Here is a 25,812-nt window from a genome sequence, read left to right on the forward strand (position 1 = left end):
ACACCCCCCCCACTCCCATAGCTCCCCGGGCGCTGTGCAATAGCTACCCACTGCTCCTAGTACTAGTCTCCTGGTGCTAGGATGGGTTAAAAGCAGAGAACACATTTCACTGCGCATGTGTGACCATTACAGAGGGTTTCATCCCTCCCCCAATATTATTTTATTATATTATTATTCTGTATTTGTTGGATGATGCATCTAATCAACTGATATGACACATTTCAACATCACTTAAGTTTCATATCGGAGTGAACACAGATTGTATATTATTAACTCAAGTGTTTCATCTATTATCTATATTCCTTTTAGCTCAATAAACTTGACTGCTGTTTGACCAATAATCTTACTATAATACTACTTTTACACTTTATAAATATCCTGACCTGATGCTAGTTTACTACATGTTACATGTTGACTAGCTTATATAATGATGCTACTTATACCTTGGATGTGTACTTATTTTATTTGTATTTCATTAAAATATGCTTTTTATTTAAAATGATATTCCACACATTATTATTTTTGCTATTTTGCAGTGGGCCGAATAAAGATGTCTGATTCTGCATTCAGTCCACACACAGTCTGAACCCATGAACCAACCCTCCTGTGCTATGAATACATGGTCAGTCATTGTTCTCAATAAGAGGAAGAGCGATTCACAGTAACCTGCATGACTGCATCAAACCAGCCAGACTCTGAAAGAAACCAACATCCTTTTTGTCTTTCAGGTAATCCAACATTTTCTATCAAAGAGAAAGAGAAAAACCACAGAGGAAAATGGGATGATTGAGTTGTATTTCAGACAGGAGACACTATGGCAGAACAGTGTGGAAGTACACTGTGATCCAACAGCAGAATGGTAATGTTGCCTGTCAGAAACAGAGATGACTGAGCACTGTGTACCTGCTGTACAGTAGAGTTTCCTCCGTTGAGAATAGCTATGCCCAGCTTCAGAGTGGAGGCCACCATGGGCCCCATCTCACCTGGTGAACAGGAACACAACACACACACAGAAAACAAAAGGACATTAGTTCTTCATCCACCACAGTGCAGGGTCTTTCACAGCTCCTGGTTGATTCCTTTTTTCCCCCTTTTCATTAAAACATGCTTAAAACATATTCAATATTAACATGATGTAATTACAGTACCTTACATTTAGTTACAAAGTATTTGTATTGCATCACAGATAGAACACGTCTTTTTTAATGTAGCATATTTTTCAGTAAAAAACGTACAATCTTTAATAAGGGTAATCATAAATAATTCCCCCCCCCCCACACACCCATACTTTACTTTTTCAAACTTGGTAATTTGCGTATGTTTCAAAGCTGACTCAATTACTTCAATAATAGAGAGTTTGACAGCTTTTTCAAGTCATTAATGTGATTTTGTTCGCAATGATCCCAATAACCATTTAAAAAATAATATCATATATCGTCCCATATGAGCAAATCCGAACTCAAGTTTTGATTAAAGAGGACAAAATATATTAATATACAGGATGATATTAGTATTTATTGTCTCTACTGGGACATGTCTCCATGCTTTAATGTTCAAAAAGCTCTTTATTGTCCTCATACTGCCTGTGCTGCAGCACCTCTTTTCACCCTCTGTCTGAAACCAGAGCCCAGTCTCTGATTGGTTAGCTGGCTCTATTGTGGTTGGTCAACTGCTAAGAGAGGTCCAGCGCTTTAGCATATCACGTACAATGTCTTGGAGCGCTAGCCAATAGAAGCACAAGTTTTACAAAGTGATATCAATATGTTAGGGAAGTAAACAAAGGAGTCCAAGGGTGGTGTGAGAGAGAAACTCCCCCTGGAGGGAACACATGGATTTTAGTCTTTGCAGACCATTCACATGCACTAACACCTATAGAACACACTACAGGGAAACAAAACCCCCTAGTAGCAGAATAGGGCCCCTTTAATACAACTCTTTTGCTGTGTTCAGCTGGCCCTCACAGTGGATATAAATCACAAATACACAAGTAGTGTTAAAGTAGTGATAGTGGGCCGAGGACCTACCCTTGCTGGCGCTGATGGTCTGGAGCACCATCTCAGCGGCTCCTCTGTCATGTAGCCGCGCCTGCTGATACAGCAGCTTCTGCTTCTCCATCTCTTTCTCCTGTTGATGAGGAACAGCACAGCGCACACTTACAAGATGATCACAGGGAGAGAGCGACTGATAGAGTGAGGGACTGATCACCTACTTCAAAACTCTTCACCTCCTCTCCATCCTCATCTTCTTCATCATGGCAACTCTAAAGGAGTGAAGAATGATACAAATGAGACAGGAAACATCATCTTCATACTTTGATAAGTCAGTTTATTCACTTCAGTAGGTCATACCTTTGCCATGATGTCAGCATAGGCCATGTAGAGATTATCCTCATCCAGTTTACTGCAAGACACATGGTCTCACACACACACACACACACACACACACACACACACACACACACACACACACACACACACACACACACACACACACACACACACACACACACACACACACACACACACACACACACACACACACACACACACACACACACACACACACACACACACAAACACACACACACACACACACACACACACACACATTAGTGCTAGATGAACCTAAGTGCTTTAAAAAAAAAAAAATGTATTTAAAGAGCCTGTGACACGAGTTTCCCCCATCATCCAAACCCATCAATTTGAGTAAATATTGTCCCCTTGAAAACCGTTACTGAACTGATTTTGGATATTTGTACTTTGATAACCATTAATCTGCCCTTCAATGTTGACCATTTCCTGGATCTTCTCGGGGATTCTTCAAATCCCGCCAAATGATGTGTGACGTCATTGCGGGCACAGCGCTCCAGCTGCACCGTTCAGGATCCCAGCATCTGCATGTAAACGCACGATGGCGCACACAGCAGCAAGCGATGACAGCTCAGACAGTTTCATTTTGAACGTGTCTGAGAGCTCATATGAGGCTGAAGGATCGCTTTATGTTGTATCTGTTAGAAGTTTAGGAATTAGGTGCGTCAATATGGGCGATCATACGGTCATGTAGCCAGTGGTGGACTGGGACTAAACATCATCCCGACTCTCGACCGGCCCACTTCGGTACCGCTAGTAAATTGTCAATGGGGGGAGTGGGGGATGTCAGGGGCGGCGGGTGCTGTAGGCTAGGGAAGGCTAAGCAGTCCCAAATATTTGTGTCACTGCATCCTGGTAAAATACAAATATAATGTATAATGTCTGTGTCTTTGACATTAGCGCTGCTAGCCACCTGTGCCCTGTACCACGAAGCCAGTTCAACATACCCTGGATATGCTTGAGTTATCTTAACTAACCCTAACAAACGAGATCTCGCTAAACGGTCCTACGGCGCTGGTTATCAACTCGGTAAATCAAGCCAGGGTTTCTCTCACCAGCTGAGAGCGCGTTCACGTGAAAGGGGCGGGGTTAGCTACATTTGACCAATCACAAACAGGGACAAGTGTACTGACAGCGCAACATCATACTTCATTAATGAAAAGTAAACTAATATTAGACAAATATGAACTTTAAACATCCATGATGACTTAAACATATAATCCAGGATACAAGCCACATAGTTGCACCTGCAAGGTGAATACAGAACAACTGGTTCAAAAATAACTAGGCCTACCGAGTGTTTGAAAGCGTACAGTTTTATGATATCACTGCCCCATCTAAGACACGAGTGGATCTGACTTTAATTACATTTGACTCGAGTGTTTCGTCAACATAATGTGTTGCTTAAAATAATACTTCTGCATACAGTATGTGACACTGTAAGTGTTGCACGGCCAGATACGGCTCAGCTGACTCAGATAAGGAAATATATGATATATTATGATATTATATGATCGATGATCTGATCGATGATCTGATTGATGATGTAATATGAATGATAAGTGCGACACGTCGGCGTCTTCTCTGCATAGGCCTACGGCAGTTTAAACTGTATTTCCTTTATCCTGTAATATGACTTGAGAGATTTAAACTCCGCACACTGAGTTGATCTCTTTTCTATAGACGCCGGAGGCAGGCAGCGTCAGGTAAAAAAAGTTATTTAGCCTTCCCAAACCTGAGCCTCACGCGTCGCCTATGGGGGATGTGCTAGTGATTTATCCGACCGGCTCACTTCGGTACCGGCCCATCTGGATTCGTCCCGATGGCCAGTCCGCGACTGCACCCAGCCCACGTAAACTGTCAACGGGGGGAGCCTCGCTGCGGGGAAACGGTGGACCTAGTGTCCCGATCGGAGTGGGAATAATAATAATAATAATCTGTGCATTTTATCCATTAATTTCCCCAACTTTGTGGTAAATAAAAAAACACACGTTTAATCCATGTTGGTGTACTACAACTACAAAAAGCATCGGTTTGTTTTCTCATCAGGAAATGCAGACCGGCTCAAACACACGATTTTTAATCATCATTCTCATGATCATTTAATCTATCATATGTTCGCCGAATTGACATGAAAGCACTAATACATGTAGTTTCATCCACTTGAGTTTACAACTACAAAAATAATCGATTTGTTTTTATATCACATCCGACGGGAGGATTCAGTAGCTCTCACTACCGATTTTTAATCCTAATTTAATCATCATCTTCACCACGATCATTTATGTTTATGTTCACCGAATTGACATGAAAGCACTGACAAATATGAATATACTGTAGTCAACTTCATTAAAACGTTATTAACGTGCCTAAACTCAGTAATTCACCATTTCTACGCAGGACAACACACTTTGTCCGTGTTTGGCTCTCTCGCCGCACAGTGAAGCGTTCCCGCATTGACGTCACTTCCGGCTTCCCCCAAAACTTCAAAATGAGTCGAAGGAATTTCCCCGCGATGTTCGAAATTATTGATATTTATCGGAACGGTATCGAACCTTCTTTTTTAAACTGACGGTTCGAGATGACTAGTAGCCCAATATTTCATTGCACAACAGTTGTTGGGATGCTGTCACAGGCTCTTTAAGTTACATTAAGTGGTCCCATGTTGTCTTTTTTCAATTGTACCGGATGAGGAAAAACATTTGTATCTGAATAATACTGAATGGAGAAAAAGTAATTTTTTGTGCTGTGTAATTAATTTTTTTTAAGCGCCATTGACTAAAAATGTATCTGGTTAGGTGTCCACTGGTATTTCAGATTCCACTGGACCCCTCCCTGCACAGGAGCTCTAAAACCTGTCAATGTGAACCAACCAAGAGCGAGAACAGGACAGGGTTTAACAATTATTATTAACTACTACTACTATTAATATTTACAGATAGACAGATGAAAATACTTGATATAAGAGTTAAAACACCAGTACATGTTTAGTTTGACCTTTCAGATGGATAAATGTTCTTTTTACTAGATGTATAAACACAAACTATAACTTGTGTTGATGCAGTTACTTTAGGAAGAACCTTTTATCTTACATAAACGTTATCTACAAAACCCACCACTTCTCTGTGAGGGCCGTCCTGCTGAACAGCTGGATGAGCTGATGCAGAGGATCGATGTGTTTCTGCCCCTCCTCTTCCTCAGATAGCTCCTGCTCCCCTGGTTTCTGAAAAAAAAACACAGTCACACAAGACTCAATAAAATACACTGAAAATAATAGTGGAAAGAAAATAATTCATTTTTTTCATGTACAACTCTCTTATTAGTGTGGGTATTTTATGAATCTGGTCAAAATTACTAGAAATAACTAGACACGATAGTAGACTAGATTAAGTAGTGTTCATTTAATTATGGAATAGAGTAAGGTGGAATTTAAGTTCTTGTAAAATTGTAGCAGACGATAAACTTTCCACTTTGAAAAAAAGGTTGATGATATTCGCTCTTCTTTTTCTGACTCACCTTTACTCACCGCTGGGTCACCAGACCCTTCTTTCACCCAAACACTGACCTCCTTTTCCCCTCTCTCTCCAAGTGAGGTTCTTACTAGGGATCGACCGATATGGATTTTTCAAGGCCGATACCGATTATTAGTAATCAAGGAGACCGATAACCGATATTTGGAACCAATATGTCAAATCAGAAAATCTTGGTGTTAAAATGTAGAATAACACAAACTCCAACACAACTCAACACAACTTCTTTGAAATGCATTTAAGCATATATTATGTTTAATTAACTTTTAAACATCTTACAACTGGTTTCCTCTCTGTGCCCTTTTCTTTAGTGCAGCCATCTGCAATGAGTTAGAGAGAGAGACAAGAAGTGGGGCTGCAGGCTGACATGCTTAACTAACAAGAATGCTTAATTTATTATATCTGTCTATCTAGCATAAAATCCCAATAAGCTGCTAGCAACTGCAAAACACTAGTGCTAGCTAATGTTTTGCAAACTATTAAAAGTGAGGCTATTACAGTAGACCTAACGTTAGTCTAGTATCCTCACTTCTAATATTTTGCTAAACATTTGCTAGATACATGTTGGCTAGCTAATGAGCTTCACATATCAACCTGAAAAACTGCGAGGCTCCACTCGCAGCCCCTCCCCCCCCCCCCCCCCCCCCTCCGCACCACAGTTACTCCGCTGCGAGACGCTGCACGCACCCCCAACTCTGACTGACTTCCCGCGTCCCTGTGTAACTGGGAAACTGATAGAATTGGATCATAAGATCGTGGTGTTTTTGCAACTTCAGCATAGGGGATAGGGATGTTTATTGAACTTCGGTTTAACACATGTATGGCTCTGCCGCTCAGCGCTGCTGCTTGCTTCAGTCTGTGTCTGTGTTCTTTCGCACCTGCCTGTAATCTGAGAAGGTCCCGCCTCTCTGGCTGGCTCCCGCCCGGAAAATCTTCAGTAATAGCCTATCAGATAGCGCTGTGGGCGGGACATTGTTCGTGTACACAGAGTGGTGACTGCAGCCAGAGAAACGGCCACATCAGAGCCAAAGTTTTATCGGCAATTTGATAAAAAAAGGCCGATACCGATAATCGGTCAAATGCGAATATCGGGTCGACCCCTAGTTCTTACCCTCATTACCTCTACCCGTCCTACCACCTGTCCTCTGGACCCTATCCCTTCAAACCTCCTTCAGACTATCGCTCCTGATATTCTACCGTTTCTCACCCATTTCATCAACACTTCTCTAACTTCTGGTCACTTTCCAAACAGTCTCAAGGAGGCAAGAGTAAACCCTCTCCTAAAGAAACCCACTCTCAACCCGTCTGATGTTATAAACTACAGGCCTGTCTCTCTACTCCCGTTCCTGTCTAAAACACTTGAACGCGCTGTCTTTAAACAACTCTCCTGTTATCTCCATCAGAACAACCTTCTGGATCCGCACCAGTCTGGTTTCAAGGCAGGTCACTCCACAGAAACTGCCCTCCTTGCTGTCACTGAGGAACTGCACACTGCTAAAGCAGCCTCCCTCTCCTCTGTCATCATCCTATTGGACCTGTCTGCTGCATTCGACACGGTGAATCATCAGATCCTCCTTCGCACTCTCCAAGCACTTGGAGTTTCAGGCTCTGCACTTTCCCTCCTCACCTCATACCTCAAAGACCGTACCTACAGGGTGACTTGGAGAGGGTCCGAGTCCGACCCTTGTCAATTAACTACAGGGGTCCCTCAGGGCTCTGTTCTTGGTCCCCTCCACTTCTCCCTGTACACAAACTCGCTCAGATCAGTCATTAGCCCGCATGGTTTTTCATACCACTGCTACGCTGACGACACCCAATGAATTCTGTCCTTTCCCCGCTCAGAGACCCAGGTCGTTGCACGCATCTCTGCTTGTCTAGCTGACATCTCTCAGTGGATGTCTGCTCATCACCTCAAGCTCAACCTTGACAAGACTGAGCTGCTCTTCCTCCCGGGAAAAGATTGTCCCACTCTTGACCTGACAATCAACATCGGCACCTCAGTTGTTTCCCCGACTCAGACTGCAAGGAATCTGGGTGTGACCCTAGATAACAACCTGTCCTTCACTGCAAACATAGCTGCTACAACCCGTTGCTGCAGATACACGCTTTACAACATCAGGAAGATACGTCCCCAGCTGACCCAGAAAGCGACTCAGGTTCTGGTCCAGGCTCTCGTCATCTCACGCCTAGACTACTGCAACTCCCTCCTGGCTGGTCTACCTGCATGTGCCATCCGACCTCTGCAGCTCATCCAGAATGCAGCGGCTCGTCTGGTCTTCAACCTTCCTAAATTCTCCCACACCACTCCGCTCCTCCGCTCCCTTCACTGGCTTCCAGTAACTGCTAGAATCCACTTCAAGACAATGGTACTTGCGTACCATGCTGCGAATGGATCTGGCGCTTCCTACATCCAGGACATGGTTAAACTGTACACCCCAGCACGTGCACTCCGCTCTGCATCAGCCAAACAGCTCGCTGCACCCTCGCTGCGAAGGGGACCCAAGTTCCCATCAGCAAAAACACGTGGGTTTGCTATCCTGGCTCCAAAATTGTGGAATGAGCTCCCCATTGACATCAGAACAGCAGAAAGCTTACACACCTTCCAGACTGAAAACTCATCCCTTTCGACTCCACTTCGAGCGATAGAATTACTAACAAAGCACTTATATACTAATAAAGGACTGGCTTACCTAAAGCCAGTGGAGTAGCACTTGAAAAGTTTTGGCTCTATGAAACCTGATGTACTTATATGATTCTGTTTTCTTCAAGGTTGTATCTTCTTGGTCGAACGCACTTATTGTAAGTCGCTTTGGATAAAAGCGTCAGCTAAATGTAATGTAATGTAATAAACCTAAAACTGGAAGGTAGCCATGTCTGTGTTTTGAATCTTTTCTGCAATTTTCAGCAGTAAACAGTTTGATTCCATCAGTTTTACGCTTGCATTTAAATGAACTTACAGCGAGGTCCTCTATGAGTTTATCTTCAAAGTAGTGTTCCTCTGCCTCGATCCAGGACTTCTCATAGCCCTGCAGGAACAGGTTGACAGCCCGGTGCCTAATTCAGAGGAGATAAGTTAAGAATACAGATATATACATTTCTTACAAGATAGATGTAGTACACTCAGTAAATACTGTATGTGTGTTGCTGTGTTTGGGTGCCAAACTCACCTGGGCAGGTTATAGAGTGGTGCCATCCTGAAGCAAGCCACCACAGCTCTCTTCCTCTGTTTGGACAGCAGTTTATGCCACACGGCCTTCTTACTGCGCTGAGGATGTTCCACCTGAACACAAAGTGAAGCACTCAGTACTGCTCACCTTCTGGTTCAACGCCTGGACAACTTATTACACAAGTGCATTAGTTAATGTATTTTTCTTTAAAAACAGTCTGTCTCCATGAAGAACTTCTGTTGTGTGTTTATTTTTGTGTCTATTTACAGCTTCAGAGACCTAGGCATCGATTTGAAAGAGGGCACTTAAAACAAGTGTTATTTCCATATGTAGAAAAGAAAAGAGAGTAGAGAGCACGGAGCCTCTTTGATGCTGCTGCAGTGTTTATTCATGTGTGTGGATGCTGAAAATATAGGTACTGATCTTAATATTAATATCATTTTTCAGTGGGTTTCATTTTACTTGTTATTTTTATGCATTCTGCAACATTATTAATATGACCAAATATGCTTTTGTATATTTTTGTAGTTGTGGAAAACTGCTTTGATTGATAATTAGATTTGAGTGCAGGCCACCTTCTCCTCATTTGTTTTTACTTTCAGGTAGAATACATCAACACACACACCTGGTCTAGGTGGAAGAGGACATGAGCGATGTCCAGGACCCTCTCCACAGTCTTCTGAGGGTCTGAGGTGTCCTCGTAGTGGTTGGGGAGGTCTCTGTACAGAGCCATCTGCCAGCGGATAGCTGGGTCCTCCAGCTGTACAACACACATGAGGACATGTATTAAATGTGTGACCATAAAGACTTAAGTCATGATTGTTTCCTCTCAAATATACATGGACTGTGATAATTATAAGTTCAGAGTTTACTCACCTTTCCTTGTAAATGCAGATTGTTCTTGATGATCTCTCGAACTTCATCCTCTGTATCTTTCTGTGAACAGAGTAAATGCACGCTCCATTGTGAGACAAAGGGAACCATTAAAGGTCCCATGTCATGGCCATTTCTACTGATCATAATTCCATTGTTGAGGTCTACTAGAATAGATTTATATTGTGCAATTTTCCAAAATCGCATTGGTTTCTCACAGCATCTCTGTATAGTAGGGCTGTGCATCTTCACTGGTCTCACGATTCGATTACGATTATCCTGTCAACGATTTGATTCAATTCGATATCCCGATGCATCACGATTCATACCAATGCGTTGCATCCTCAATTTTCTATATTATTGCACATGGCTTATTTTTCATCAATGCATACATGCAGTAAATACATATGAACTCTCTTTTTATTATTTAGAAAGTGCTTCAGAAATCAATAACATAAATGTCTTGACATTAATTTATAAACCAAAATAAATGAATTGTATAGGTCTAGCCTCCCTATATCTGTGTGTGAAGTTGTTCCATCCTCAAAAACAAAAAAATAATGCTTCTGCAGTCTAGCTGCAGCTTCTAGCAACAGTCTTCTGTTAAAAAAAGGACACTGAATGTCCTGTGGTATCACACACAGGACTTGAGTCTGAACACAGCAGACAACAGGAGTATTTACAACAGCATATAACAACTAAAATACTGCATGTGGGTGCACACTTACATTCTCTGTCTTACTGTTACATAAATCCCATGAATGTATGAGATTAAATTAGCTTAATCATATCTCAGTGATTAAGTGAATAATAAAGTTTCTATCGGGTCACTATCAGCCTGTCACTCATTATTTTCAGGGAGGGGGCGGGGTTTGGAGGAACGGAGGAGACGGTGATCGCGGAAGCTTTTTTCCTCCTGCCTTCACAAACTTTACACACGTATATATCGTCTGAAAGTTGCTAGAGGACATTCATACTTTGCAATCCAAGACTTAATTAAATCCACCAAAAACCTGACATGATTGTAACGCGATTATTTTTGAAAAACATACATCCCTGTGTCTCTGTGCCGCAGCGACACGGAGTGATTCAGAGCGGGTCCTTCTGCTGTTGGTTCTGGACTGGTGGTGTTGTGTTGGTGGATAAAGCAGACTGCTCCGTGTTTGGTGATGCTGTGCCGTTGTCACGTCTGTTCCCTGATCTCTGCCTCACCGACCGATTTGATATTAAAGTGACAGAAAAAAAAACGTTATAGTAAAGCCGCGGCCGGAAAATCAAGAAGCAACGTTACTACGCTATAACCGATTATCTTCCGTCACTGCATCGATACCGAATCGTCCACGTCCGTATCGCAATGCATCGTAGAAACGATTATTTTCAACACCCCTACTATATAGTATGTGTATTCACTCTCTGTCCTAAACGGCTCGTTGGTGCCCCCCCCCTTCCCTCCCCTCCCCTCCCTTCCCTGTGAGCCCAGTGGCCGTCTGTGAGACAGCAAGACACAGCGAGACACAGCCGAACACACACACACACACACACCCGCAGCCTGGCTGGGAGTTTGTGTGTGTGCTCACACACCGACTCACAGCCTCGCCGCGTCCCGCCGTCTCAGGGAGGAGAAATCGGCGGAGCTGCAGCTGAGAAAAGATTGAGTGTGTGTGTGTGAGGATGAGGAAGTCCGCGGATTGGCCCATTTGGACCAATCCAAGGACTTAACGTAACGGCTCCACGGATTGGTCCATTTGGGTATGGGCACGTCACTGTACCCAGGAAGAAAAAGAGAAATCTCCAACGAGGCGTTCTGGGGCAGCACAGACAGGTATTCTCTGTATTAGAGTTTTACTCCCTACAGGGTGTACTTTGAGGGTTTGTGACTCTGCAGACCATTTACATGCAGAACAACCTTCATAACACACAAGGGGACGGGTGATAACCGGAAAAGCATGACATGGGACCTTTAAAGGTCTCGACTGACACACAGAACAATTGTAATGATATCTTAAGCAAAACAATCTGTGCGCAGTGATTTGGTTTCACAATTTAAGATCATTTAGACAAAAAGGCAGTTTCAAACTAAAGATATTCAGACTTTAAGGCAAATTGGAAACATTTCTGAAATGTTAAACAAAAGATGGTGCAAACGTGTATACAAACACACCAACAGATATTATGGGGTGAACCTACTATGTAGAGACAGAAGTGTTACATGTTACCAATAATTCATTGTAAGTGTTTGTTTATTTATGTTTAGTTTATTATTTTATCCTATACTAACTCAAAGTGACCATAGTCGATGAAAATGTATACAATTATGAAGTCAAATGGTATATTGCCTCTTCTCTAATACCATATCAGACAACAACAATTCTCATAATCTAGTGGATGAGTATTGACTGACCTGTGTGAAGCGGTTCTTAGCCAGAGCGATCAGCTCTTGTTCTCCGGGCGCGCAGATGTTCAGACCCACAGGCAGCAGGCGCTTCAGAGTGGCCACGATGAGACTGGTCTGCATCGAGTACCGATCTCCCTTCCTCTTCATCTTCTTCCTCTCCTGGTCTGAAACTATTCCCTGAGGCAAAGTCAAACATCAGAATATTTAATGCACATACATGACGAGTGTTATTTTCTTCATTATGTGTACATGGGCATTGACACACACACACGTTAAGCAGTACACATCTGATATGTGAATCTCGATTCCCTGCTTCTGTCCATCTGTCCATACCTTTGACATCTTACACTTGGTGTCAGTGATGAGGAACGACATGTTGTTGATTTCATTCTGGACCACAAAGTTCTGCTCTTCTCTCTTGAAGTTCTGCAGACAGAAAATATTCAAATCTAAATATAGTTTGGTCCAAACTGAAATGGATTGCCATGATATTTTCTACAGACATTCATGGTGAAGCTTACTGACTCTGGTGATCTTTATATTTTTCATCTACCAAAACAAATGTGTTTTTAGTGAATTTCTTAGTATCTACTGAATCATAGGGTACAGGTTTGTCATCCCTTAGGATGAATTGAAATCAGTGACTCTCTCCCTTTGAATGATGCACTGCCATCAGGTCAAAGTTTAAGTATGTCCAATACTTTGGATTATGACCTAACACTTGCAAAACAAATGACATTCCCATCAGCCATTGCTGTACTTTGTGTTTAGTGTTAATTCACATATTTCAACATGCAAACACGCTAAGCTAGGATAGTGAACATGTAAACATCATACAGTAAATAGCAAACATCAGAATGTTGCATTGTCAGAGCTGCTAGCTCGGCAGTAGACTCTTACTGTTATTACTGCTACTGAATGTGTAATGGTTCGTAGAGAGATTTAAGGTTTGTGTGCACAGAGACAATGTGTGATCTTCAGCATTACATGTGTGATAGATTAATGAAGCTACAGACTGGACTGCACATTCTCAATGGGATAAGCAGCGTACGCAGTCCTTTGTATGGAGTTATTAGATAAAAAGATATCAGGAACCTCATACAAAAATACATCTTTTTTATGATTCTTACATGAGACTTGGCCCAGAAGATGAAAACCTCTGCCACCATGCGGAACAGCTCCTCAGCCTCTGGGTTGGACTCTTTCAGCCACCGAGCCCTGTCCATAAAGTTATGCAGTTTAGAGATAGTGGCACAATTAAAAGGTTCAAAAAGTTGTAGACCCTTTAGTTGCTATGGAGCTATTTTTATAAGACAGTCCCAGTTTGTTTTCTCATGATCACGAACAAGAACGCAAACACTTGGCTCCTCAGGTGACAAATTAAGGGGGCATTTTATTTGATTGTCTGTCATGAATCATGATACATCTGAGAGTGATGACTATTGATTGCATTGTGGGACTGAGTTAGCCACATAGCATTAGCTACAGAAGCTGTATGGGTAGTTAACTAATCTATTGGTGACCAAGTGTGACGACCCCTCCACACCACGTGGGGTGCCGTCTGTTCGTGTGTGTTTGTGGGTGATTGCAGGTTCCAGTGCCTGATGAGCTGCACCTGCCTGATGAGCTACACCTGCTGGAAGCCTACAAGAGGAGCCAAGCCGGTACATCGCTCTCTCACTCCTCTGGGCACTCTCTCCGGGCCAGCCTCGGAGATCTGTTGCTGGTGCCGCATCCTCATTTTTGTTTATCGTTTGCTTTTTGTTGCAGCCCCGGAGCTTGGGTTGTAACATATGGGGGTTCGTTGCTTTGGACCTGGGAACGTTTGGTGAATGGATGTCTGTTGTTTGGGACGGACTACGCACAGCTGTTGTCGCTGAGTGCAGCTGATTGTTTGGGAGTAGCGTTACGAGGGTAAGTGCTTTGCAGTTTCGGATGATAGGGGAAGAAGTTGGTTTGTTGTGTCACCATGCTCAATATAATGTAGAGTTAAGTTTATGTTACTTGTGGCTATTTCATAAGAAAAACACAACTCCCATGACCTCACCCATGTCACGGTATCATTAAAAAAAAAATCAATTTTTGGTTATTGTCTTGTTTGATGGATCAATTGTGACAAATTACATTCTGTGTGTTTCAAATACTAAAATCAGAAATGTTTAATGAGGAAGTGAACTCACTCAACATGCTTGTTAGACACACACATTGTACACATTTACAGAACAAGCATAGAGGCAAGTATCCCATTATTGCAATTCATCACAGTGAAAGTCGAATAGGTCACAATATTTGTTGTTTCAGAGTAAAGGTGTAACACAATAAGAAGATACAAGATCTACAATGATCCAATCAGCACTCTGTACCTGTTGTAGTCAACAAATCGTATGAGGAGAGGGTAAAAGGCATACAGGTCTCTGATCAGTACGGTGAACTGGTCCAGGATGAGGAGCTCTGTCTCTGACATCTCCCCCCTCCCCTCCGCCTTGCTCTGTTCCTCATCCATCAGCACCACCGCTGCTTTCTACAGGAAAAATAAACAGCTTTTTCTTATTTTCAACACTAAATATATTGTGATCTTAGTGTATGTGTTCTTTGAGCCTATCTAGTCTAATGAGGTACATCAAAATCTATAACACATTAAACAGTAATGAGACTTACTTTTTTGAGTTTCTCCATCAGAGGCAGGAAGTGGGTCTTGAGCAGCTGGGCTTTGGCCTTGCTGATGATTGGCTGAGAGAAGACTGAAGCAGTGACAGAGATTGTCATAAAACACATGAATTTGAATTAAGCCTCATTCTTCAGTTTTTGCAATTTCATGACGGAGACATAAACACAAACGCTGCCAGGTTTACCAGCTAGTCTTTTCATCCAGGCCCCCTCATCTATTCCCAGGTTGTTGTAGATGATCTTCAGAATGTTTCCCAGCAGAGTGTTCATGTGTTCAGAGGTCACAGAGGTGCAGCAGCTGTCGGCTTTGTCTGGGTTGTTCTCTGGTCCATGTTCCCACCAGTTAGACATGTAGCTGCACAACATCGGCAACACCACCTACAGAAAAAAAACACATGTTAAACTGACCAAACATCCCGCTCCAATCACCAGATTACCCACTTAATGACATAATGCTTAGTGTCGTTTCGTATGGGCAGTCAGACATTGAAACCACACATTTACAAACATGATGCAAGCACTACTTGGGTATAATGAACAGAGGGTTAACAGTCTCTATTTTTTTTGTGAGAAGACATAAGGTTCATGTGCCTGTTTAGTTAGTTAGTAAGCGATATAGCCCACCTCCATGACATGGGGCATCTGAGTGTATCTCATGCCAGACTCTGCCAACTCCATGATCTCCTCCAGACACTTCTCTAAGTTTGGGATCAGAGGACAAACCTCCCCCACCTGCCCGGGAAGACCTAGAGCTGAAGGGGTGAAGAGTATGCACTTAAAAGAGGTTTTTTCTTTTTTATGCAGAAAGTAGAATCTAGCAGGCTTGTCCGCTAATGTTAGCAGAGATTCCCTTACAAAGCTAACGTCAACAAAGAGTAAGACACAGCAACATACAATGAGCTCAGTGGCATGTAGAGTGAATGTCATTCTCAGAGGATACAATTACCCAAGGACGTGTATATCTTGGTATAACTTTGCCCCATTGGATTTGTATTGAAATAAAATCCAGTCATAAGCACCTGCTCTGTCTTTAGCTCCTTTGCTGTTGAAGATGGAGAAACTGTTGAACTTGTTGGTGTGAGGCTCGAGGAATGCCACAGGAAAGGCTGCTGAGAAGGCAGCTAAACACTTCCCCAAAGCTGGGCGCTGTCTGCAGGAGAGGAGAGATTAACATATGCATTCATTATCATTTTATTATGCACTTTGTATTTTTTTATATCGATGCTCATTGATTAATACATTGGTGGTAGTCACTCCTGTGGTACCTTACTTACTTCCTGTACTATTAATCATCTTCATGTTGGTATTACAACAGTTGGGCAGACATTATTTTAAACTGAAAAGGAGCCAAAAGGAGACGAAATGCTGACTCCTATGAATTGAAATGCAATGACTATTACAGCAGCGGCATTTTACTGATTTACCAACATAACAATTCCCAGAAGCAAACATGTTGTATTCAGTGTGGAAGGCCCAGAATACAAATAAACCATACATCAGATTAAGTGCATTTAGGTGTGTTGGTGTTTTATGAAGGTCACCAATGGGTGAGTTTTTGCACATTAACAGTGAATTGGCAGTGATACTTTTTTTTAAATTATGTTAGTGTAGCTTGCAATTAAAATGATCTCTCACTGCTACACAGTCATATTAAGAGCTTGCTACAAACAGCAGTCCATCAGAGAATTTGTTGAGTTCTTAATTAAAACTCCATCAGCATTCAGTATAAAGACATGTTTACTTGTGTTTCTTGTTTTTGTCACCTTGAAATTCAAATGCTCAACTAAACTCACATACCAACAGAGGTGTAAGAAACAATCTATACATGTGTACTGTAGGGTACACTGTACAGTACCTCTCCACATAGATGCTTTTGTTGGTTCCTAAAAGGTAGAGGCTGTAGAGGATTCTGTAGCAGGAAACCTGGACATCATCCACTGGAAGAGGAGAGATAACCACAAAAAAAAGTTTGCATTTTACACTTCGTGAAGTTTCGTCCTTTATTTTTCATGGAAAACCATCCCATCTTTTCCTTTTAGATGCAGTTCTTTTAACTGTGTTTTTTTTGTTTTCAAAAGCATTTTTTGTTGTAGAAGAAAAAACATTCTAAAACATCAAGTGTTAGGTTTTTCCCTTTGGTGCTTTAATCATAAGAGTACCACAAGTGAGTACGCACATATGAGGTCTTCTCCGAACATGTTCTGTCCGATGTGTTCAAACAGGGAGGAGAGGACGGGCAGCAGGGCGAAGGTGGTGTAGTTGATGATCTGAGTGACCCCCCGCGGCTGCTCCCTGCTGTGGGTGAACTGGCCCAGCTTCAGGTTCTCCTGAGTCTTCTCCAGATCCTCTGCTGCACTTTCAAAGAACAACCGCAGCGCTGCCTTCACTGACTCAAGACCAGTCTTCATCACTGTCCTAATATATGGGGAGAGATAGGTTTTAAAGTCTGTGGAGAAGAAGATCTTTGTTCTTATTTCTGATATTCCTCTTTTCTTTTTCCGTGGGCTCCATGATAAAAAAAAAGCAGCGTTTTAAAACAAGGCATTACAAAAAATAAACAAACACTAAATATAAACAACTCAAAACTGAACTTAAAACTGAAGTTACCTACTGTAACTCCAGCTTCTATTGGCGCGTTTCCACTGCAGCGGGGTAGCCCCGTTTAAGCGTCCCTAAGCGTCCTCCCTCGGGCTGCCTCGCTGGCCGGCCCAGGCCGTGGCGCATTTCCATTACAGTTTAGGACCTGGGGTAGCAACGCAGTGTAGGCGGGGCGATCGGCTTTGTTTTTGTTCACATTTCGAGTTGTTCCGTCGAGCTCCCGCTGGATTTGATCATCCCCAATGAGATGTAGGAACGTCGTCACCTCCTCGGTCGACCACGGTGTGCTTTTCTTATTAGACGTAGCCATTTTTGTAGCTCATCCGTTTACAAAATGCTGTTTATAAAAATGCTGCAAGCTTGCTTCTAGATATATATGCGACGCTAGGGATGAACTCGCGCGCGATCTTGTGACGATTCTCTCTGACCAATCAGCAGTCGAGAGTGTTGACGTCACTAGTTCAGCCCTGGCCCTGGTCTGAGGGAACCACGATTTTATGAGGCCAGAAAAAGAGGGGAAAAGTACCCGCTGGCCGGTATTAGGCTATATGGAAACGCCACCAAAAACCGGCCTGGCCGCTTGAGGACGGTTAAGGACGCTTAAACGGGGCTACCCGCTGCAGTGGAAACGCGCCATAAGAGTATTGGCGCAGCCCTCTAACGGAGCGTCCACACTACAGCTTCAAAAAAAGCTTGGAACTGGGCGTGTCTGAAGCTTGGGGATTTTATTCGAGCAACGCGACCAACAACCAATCACATGAATCTCCCGCCCCCGACATACAAAGCAAAAAACCCCGGGGATTTTATGCGAGCAATATATATATATATATATATATATATATATAAACTCCCCAAACAGGCGAAAACCTACCAGTTTCACCCACTGTCTCTGCCACCTCCACGATGACTGGTTCTTCCGGTTTGTATCCCGGTAGGTGAAGAGGGTCTGGTCATACAAAACCGGGTGATTTGCTACGGCGATAATTAGTTTCTCCTCCATCTTTTTTTGAAATATAGAAATCAACGGCGGGATATCTCTCCCAGCTTAGACGCGGTTTGATTGGCTAGCGCACATTGTTCAACTTCTGACGGCGGAGACGGCGGAGACGGACCGCTATGCTACCCACAATTCAGTTCGGCGAAAAGCGAGGCAACGTGACGTCACCCCATTCAAAGTGAATGGGCAGACGCGTTGGAAACTGTTTTTGAAGCTGTCGACGCTGTAGTGTGGACGCAGCGTAAGGCTATCGCTATTGGGTAATCCCCCTGCGCACCCGCGCAGCACTGAAACACTTGCAAGGTGGGCCCCACCTTGCAAGTGTGGGGCCCCCCTCCCAGGGCCCAGCACTTATGGCGCGTTTCCACTGCAGGCCTCGCTCGGTTTGGTTAGGCCTTATTAGGCCCGGCTCACTTCTGCGCTTCCATTACAGTTTAGGAACTGGGGTAGTTACTATAGTAACGCAGTGTAGGCGGAGCCGTGACGTCATCTTCAATGAGCGCCCCAAGAAACAACACAGCCGTAAGCTCTTAGCACTCAGAGCTCACAGCTCTTCATATCTGTTCAGAAACTAGACAAAAGTTAAACAAGTACAAACCACAGACTGCCTGTGTCATGGCGAATACAGTCGCTGGTTTATTTATGTCTGTATAGGCCGTTGTTGTGAGTGTGGACGGTCGGAGCATATAACGTTAGCTTAGCCAAGCTCCATTTAGAAAACACGCATTTTAAAAGGGTTTTTCGCCTGCCGTCTGTCTGCAGACTTGTCAAAGCATTAATTCATGGTTTTTACTAACCGGTATCAGTATGTTGTTACTTCGGCATCATTTTGAAACGTGTATTACAATTAAATCACGGTCAAATATGTTCATCTTGTTGTAGTTGTAGCCCCCTTGCCAGCGATTATCTCTCTAGTTTAGCATACTCAGCCCGACTCAGCCTGGTTGTTCCTGGCCCTAGAACCACGATTTAGTCGGGCCAGAAAAAAGGTGAAAAAGTAGCCCCGGGCCAAAACTAGGCCAAGTGGAAGCGCAACCAAAAACGGGCCCCGCACGGCTCGGCACGCTTAAAGCGAGCTACCCGCTGCAGTGGAAACGCGCCATTAGAGGGCTGCGCCAATACTCATAGAAGCTGGAGTTACAGTAGGTAACTTCAGTTATATTTCGTATATGGCTTCGCCCTCTAAGGCTATCACTATTGGGTTAAGGGCGAAGCATGATGTAGTCTGCGCCCCACTGGGTCCACCCGGCACCAGAAGCACAGACACACCTGCTCAATAACACCCCCTGCCTATTGCGCCATGCGTTATGGCGCATCGCTGTCCCTGGAATATAGCATAACATGAATATTCCCCATGAGGGGACGAAGGCTGGGAACAATACATACCTGCCGCTGTGAGAAAGTAGAGATGAAGGTCACACTTTGCCCAGTGACAAAAAGAGGGGGAACAGCAGCTCTCTGCGTGCAGACAGGCAGGAGAGCGCACAGCTGGATCCCTGACGTCACTCACTCTGACAAGACACTCCGTACCGAGTGTGTCAGAGGAAAAAAGGAAACATCCCTCTCATAAGAGGGAAAAAGGGCCGCTCTCCGTGTGCCGAGAGGTAGGAGAGAGGCGCACAGCTGGCTCCCTGACGTCACTCACTCTGACAGGACACCCAGTACAGGGTGCGTCAGAGAGGAATGGGAGACATCCCTCAAATCAAATTGAATAAATGAACAGGGGGAAGAACAAGATGCAGCAGTGCAAATATCTTCCACTGACATTCCTCCGTGCAAAGCCGTGGAGGAGGAAAGTCCTCTGGTGGAGTGCGCCTTGATACTCTCCGGGGGCTCCATCCCAGAGGAGACATATGCCTGCGACACAGCCTCACACAGCCAGTGTGACAGCCGTTGTGCAGACAGAGGTTGCCCGATCGAGCGCTCTCTATAGTGCACAAACAGGCGCTGAGAACGGCGCCAGGCCGCCGTGCGCGCCACATAGCAAGACAGCGCGCGCACAGGACAGAGGAGATGAGATGCGGCTTCTTCCTCCGACCTGTAAGGAGGGGGGAATAAGCCAGCCAGGGTGATCACTCTTGACCTAAAAGAGTTGTGATGACCTTAGGCATGAAGCCGGGTTAGGGCGTAAAACAGCTGAACTGCTTGGATCTGGAGACATGACGGAGCCACAGAGAGAGCAGACAAATCACTCACCCTTTTCTCTATTAGAGCCAAAAGCAGTACTACTTTGGCTGATAACAGTTTAAGGGGAACCTGATCAGGTTCAAATGGGGCTTTGCTTTAGTGCGCGTAACACCAAAGCCAAATCTCACTGAGGCGCCAGTGTGCGTGACACAGGTCTGAGTCTCCATACTCCTCGCATACAACGGCTGCTGTGCTCTGCGAGCCCCTCGGTTCATTTCGCCGGGAATATACATTGCTCTGATGGAGAGCAACGTGTGTGCGCGCCCAGAACAGCAGCCGTCTGGCTGCGTTCAGAAGCTGCGCAGATCGTACTCCTCCCTGGCGATTGAGGTAGGCTGCTTCCATAGCCGTGGCTTGTTGTCTGTGCAAATCAACACCTGTTTGATTGTACATCAACAGGGCGAAGTGCTGGAATACTTCCCAAAACGGAGAACAGCTCCAGCACATTACCTCTGACGCACGGGGTCGATGCGCGGGCGAATGAACCACCTCTGGAGACTCCTCCTGTGGGGGAGTCCCAGGGGGATCCCCACGTGACCAGCTGACGTCATGCTGAGCAGCTGTATCACGGAGAGGGCTGGCACGCTGTGGAATGTGACACACCCGTACACGACCGATCAAGGATGGGTCTCACTCCCCCGTTCTTTTCCCGGGATTTAGAAAATAGCCGTAGTAAAAACCCTGATTTTCCTCCCTTTTGAAAAAATGCCTTTTTCAACAGGAGTTCCTGCAGCGCTGAATGGAGCGCAAGACACTGTTCCTGTGATGACAGGAGTGTTTCTTGTATCCCATGGAACTGCGGGGGGGAGAGGCTTATCTGTGATGTGCCGTAATGGTCGTCATGGTGACGAGCCACGTCATCGCCCTCGCCGCCCGTGAGGCGAAAGGGCTGCGAGGGAATTTCCACACGCTGCATTTCACTCCGTCTCTCATCATGAGGCACGTACACACCCAGGGGATGAGTGGTGTGTGCAGTGCTGTCCACACGAGGCGTTATAACGGTGCTCGTGGATTTATTATGACCGTGTGTAGGAGGCATATCTGGGACAGAGGAATGCCGCGAACTCTGCAGTTTATAAACCAATAGGTTAAAACAGCAGGCTTCTGCCGCGAATGAACCACCTCTGGAGACTCCACCTGTGGGGGAGACCTATGGGGATCACCACGTGACCAGCTGACGCCAACGCAGAGCAGCTGCGTCACGGAGAGGGCTGTGTGGGTTGTTACACGCCGGAGGAGAGCTGTCAGTTTATCCACTCGCTGCCGCGAGAGCCGCGCTCTCATGCTGTAAAGCAACTTCCTCCCTGGAGCGAGCCAGCAAATAGCAGGTCGTCCAGAGAAAACCACACTCTCATCCCTCCTCTGTGTAGCGGCTCCAGCCTTCTCAACACAAAAATGGGAGGAGCCAGGGAATATCCGAACCGCAGACGATTGTCTGGTCTGATATTCCCTGAAATGAGAAACGCAGGCATTTTCTGTGTTTCGGGATGATGGGTACGTGGAAGTATGCATCCTTCAGGTGGAAGTGAACCAGTCGTCCTGGTGAACACATTCCAGCACCTGTTTGATTATGACCGTGTGTAGGAGGCATATCTGAGACAGAGGAATATCGCAAGCTCTGCAGGTTATTAACTGATAGGTTAAAACCGGCAGGCTTCTGCAGCGAGCCCCGCTGGGTTAGTACAGCTGGGTCCGCACAGAGTGAGCGCCGTGCTGGCCGCCTTGCTGATTTCCTCTGCCTCGTCAGCGGCCAAGGTGGTGGACCGCTCTACCAGCGTCACCACCGAGTTGGAGAGCAGCGCGATGTTATTCGCCGCCGCCTGAAAGGCACACTGGTGCACCCGGTCGGCCTGGCGGGCGACATACTGGTCTCTAGGGGCGCTCAACGTAGGGCGCCGTCCTGCGATTATGTTGGCCTGTCTTACCCCAAAAAACGACGTCAGACTCGGCTCCAGAGAAGGGGCGGCTGGGAAACCAGCATCTGTGAACCCCTCCACCTTGGTGAGGGGAACAAATGTGGCCACCGGAGCCTTCAGGGTCATCGGGTTCGCCGCCGCCCCCTGCTGGAACCTTCTGATGGCCGGGAAGCGTGGCCAGATCGGGTCACTCCTGACCGTCTGAACACACCTCTCCTGAGCTAGGGGAACGGGGAGATATCTGCAGGCGCCGCCTTGCGAATGATCTCCGGCAGTTCCCCTAGGATGCCACCTATCGCCGGTAGAGCTGTGGTGAAGGGGAAAGCATGTTCGGCCGCAAAGCTGGCACCCTGCTCCGACTCTGTCTCCCCCGGCCGGGGGAGAGGAGGGAGGGGAGAACCGAACGGTGAACCGTGGAGGGAGGCGGGCCCCAGGGACACGAGGCCTCCGTCCGCGGGCTCGTAAGCCTGGACGGGCCAATCGTCCTCCTCGGCCGCAGCAGCGGCGCAGCGCAGTCCGCTCTCCGCTTCCTGTTGCCCGAGGGGAGACGGGCACAGTGTGTGCATGTTACTCATGTTTACTCTGCAATTGAAGTGTCTCTTGTGCTTCAGTAACGGTGTGCTGAAGAAAAGAGGGGAGCAGATTGTCGGGACTCCTTTCTATTTATACCGGAAGGGAGCCCGAGGGTGGGGCCCACCTTGCGGGTGGGCGTGGACTACAAGTCTTTCAGTGCTTTCAGGGTGCGCAGGGGGATTACCCAATAGCGATAGCCTTAGAGGGCGAAGCCATATACGAAATAGAAGTCCAGTTACACTAAGTATAACGACAAAGGACACACACACACACACACCACTTCAGGGGACATTACATTGACCCTAACCCTAAACCCTATTTCCTGGAGACATATCCTAACCTTAACCATAAGACGTTTTTTTAAACCTTGCTTGTTGGCACATGTTTTTTGTAAACAAACATTTTGAGTCCAGCTTAGTTAGCCCACATGTATAGCCTCCTGTTAGCCTGATAAACCCTCCAGAACTCTAAAGGACGTCGCGGCCCTGCCGGGCTTCCTCCTCTCACCTACTGAACTGCAGGACGATTTGGCAACCACCAGAACTCCCCTAGCTGGTAAGCGATACCCTTCGGATAACCGGCCCATGTGGTTAGCCTCCCTTCTGGCTCTTGCATCACGGACGTCGCGGCCCTGCCGGGCTTCCTCCGCAACCACTCTGACCGCAGGAAACTAAAGGACGCCTTTGCTACTGTCAAGTTTCCCCAAGCTATCAAGCTAGCCCTGCGGCCAACGGGATTAGTTGGATAGCCTCTTTTCTGGCTTGGAGTTGACTGTGAGTACCCTCAAGCTAAGGGTCAGCACACAGGACATCACGGACCAATTCTAAACGCCATACCATTTTAACAAGGTTTTTGAAATTGTTTGTTTTTATACTGTGTTTATTGTGCCTGCCTTATTTGAACTGCTTTCCCCTTTTTGTTAAAAATAAATATATTACTGTAAACCTCTACGGTTGTATATCCTTGCATCTTAGGATATTTCCCCTTTATGGTTTTATTCTTTTATCTTAGTGTATTTTAGCATTGCCCTTTTTATTTATTCCCCTATTTACCCCTTGCTCTCTTTTCCCCTCCCCCAACCGACCTACCTTATGGCTGCTTCCTTCTAACCGTGTATATGTTCTAGCTTCCCCTCCCCCCGCCTTATACCACCTCTCCTGCCTAGGGCCCCCAATGAGGCACCTGGGATCCCTGTGGACATTGTTTTAACCAAAACATATTTTAAACTCCTCCAGGCCATCCACCATGTGGAGATCCTCGACGAGGCAGCTCACCGGGGATCTCCACCCCCCGGTATGGCCAGGAAAGTACAGATTTGAACCTCCTTCATCAAACCAGCAGCCCCCAACAGTAACATTTTAAACCTGGTGGAAGAAAACAACAATTTGGATGCAGCGTAATTTGGATATCCTTAGGACTCATTACACTGACCTCCTCAAGGACCTCAGTTCGAGCTTGGTCCTTTTTAAGAGGGATGCTTTTAACAGGGCCATTAATTGGGCTCGTAAACAATACCATAACAAGCTCACCCCCTCATCCATTTCTGCCTGGCACTCCCTGTTAAACCCCTCAGACCCACACTGTCCTTAGCCAACGCCATCCTACCCCGGCAGGACCTGCTAAACATGGTAGAGTCACGAGCCTAGCCATTAGCCACACATCTGTCTCCAGCTGCTCCTCCCCCTCCAACTGGACCCCAGAATCCCTCTATTCCCCTGATTTGTTTGGGCTCTGAGTTAAATCTCCCCCATCACAATTCCCCAGGTTCCCCCCAGCCTATTTGGCCACCATTAGGCGTTACCTCACTGGTCCCCCTCCCTAGCCCATTATATTCCACCCCGGCAAGACGCACAACATTTCTCAGAGTTAATTTAAAGCCACTAGCTTTCTACTCCGACGGGAACCCCATCACCCTGGGACCTACAGACCGTCCGCAACCCATTAGTGGACCCCCCCTTCAGCACCTGCCATTCCAGTAAATGGTGGCACTGACTGCCCCCCTTAATCTCATTTACCCCCCCCCCCCCCCCCCCCAACTACCTAGGACGAGCAAATTAGTTTGGCTCTAACCTTTCCTTCCCCTCTCACCTAACCCTATACTTTCCAAATGTCAAATCCCTCCAATTGAACCCATCCCTTTTCCCTATCCTAACCACCTTCTTACCTAATCCTAACCTTTTTTTCCTCCCCAACCTAAAAACCTCTCCTAACTATAAGCTATTCCCTTCCCATATATCCTAACCTTCACTCTTCCCTCCCTTCAGGCTAACCCTGCTCTTCCCCCCATCCTAACCCTAACACACCTCCCTACCTTTTTACCTAAACCTAATCTCCCTTCCTCCCCCCCGGAAACCTTTCCTCATTACCCCAACAAGGGAAAAGACTATCAGCATTGGTTGTTTTAAACTAACCAGATATGTGCCCGTGCCTCTCCCCTGTCACCACAAGATGGTGACAGGTGACCTCTAATTTCCAGTGACATCTCGTTCATTTTGTACGATTTTACTAACCCGGTGTGCCCCCCTTCCCTCTTTTTATTA

General features: G+C 45.5%; 1 protein-coding gene across 12 annotated transcripts in view; it reads right to left on the minus strand.

Annotated features, from left to right (window-relative positions):
- The window catches only part of ryr2a (ryanodine receptor 2a (cardiac)), a 332,105-nt gene that overhangs the window by 60,319 nt on the left and 245,974 nt on the right, over window positions 1-25,812 (minus strand). For all 12 annotated transcript variants that reach the window (XM_034214890.1, XM_034214888.1, XM_034214889.1 and 9 more), the window contains 20 exons: window positions 17,178-17,416; window positions 16,857-16,938; window positions 16,021-16,151; window positions 15,626-15,753; window positions 15,187-15,379; window positions 14,993-15,075; window positions 14,698-14,855; window positions 13,465-13,552; window positions 12,668-12,760; window positions 12,341-12,511; window positions 9,943-10,002; window positions 9,692-9,826; window positions 9,067-9,179; window positions 8,857-8,953; window positions 5,486-5,592; window positions 2,349-2,400; window positions 2,210-2,260; window positions 2,025-2,124; window positions 904-983; window positions 667-743 (listed from right to left, as the gene is read on the minus strand). In XM_034214890.1, the coding sequence (XP_034070781.1) occupies window positions 667-743; window positions 904-983; window positions 2,025-2,124; window positions 2,210-2,260; window positions 2,349-2,400; window positions 5,486-5,592; window positions 8,857-8,953; window positions 9,067-9,179; window positions 9,692-9,826; window positions 9,943-10,002; window positions 12,341-12,511; window positions 12,668-12,760; window positions 13,465-13,552; window positions 14,698-14,855; window positions 14,993-15,075; window positions 15,187-15,379; window positions 15,626-15,753; window positions 16,021-16,151; window positions 16,857-16,938; window positions 17,178-17,416 (2,238 nt within the window). The remainder of the gene's footprint in view (window positions 1-666; window positions 744-903; window positions 984-2,024; window positions 2,125-2,209; window positions 2,261-2,348; window positions 2,401-5,485; window positions 5,593-8,856; window positions 8,954-9,066; window positions 9,180-9,691; window positions 9,827-9,942; window positions 10,003-12,340; window positions 12,512-12,667; window positions 12,761-13,464; window positions 13,553-14,697; window positions 14,856-14,992; window positions 15,076-15,186; window positions 15,380-15,625; window positions 15,754-16,020; window positions 16,152-16,856; window positions 16,939-17,177; window positions 17,417-25,812) is intronic.

This window comes from Gymnodraco acuticeps, unplaced genomic scaffold (assembly GCF_902827175.1).
Source record: "Gymnodraco acuticeps unplaced genomic scaffold, fGymAcu1.1, whole genome shotgun sequence".
NCBI lineage: Eukaryota > Metazoa > Chordata > Actinopteri > Perciformes > Bathydraconidae > Gymnodraco > Gymnodraco acuticeps.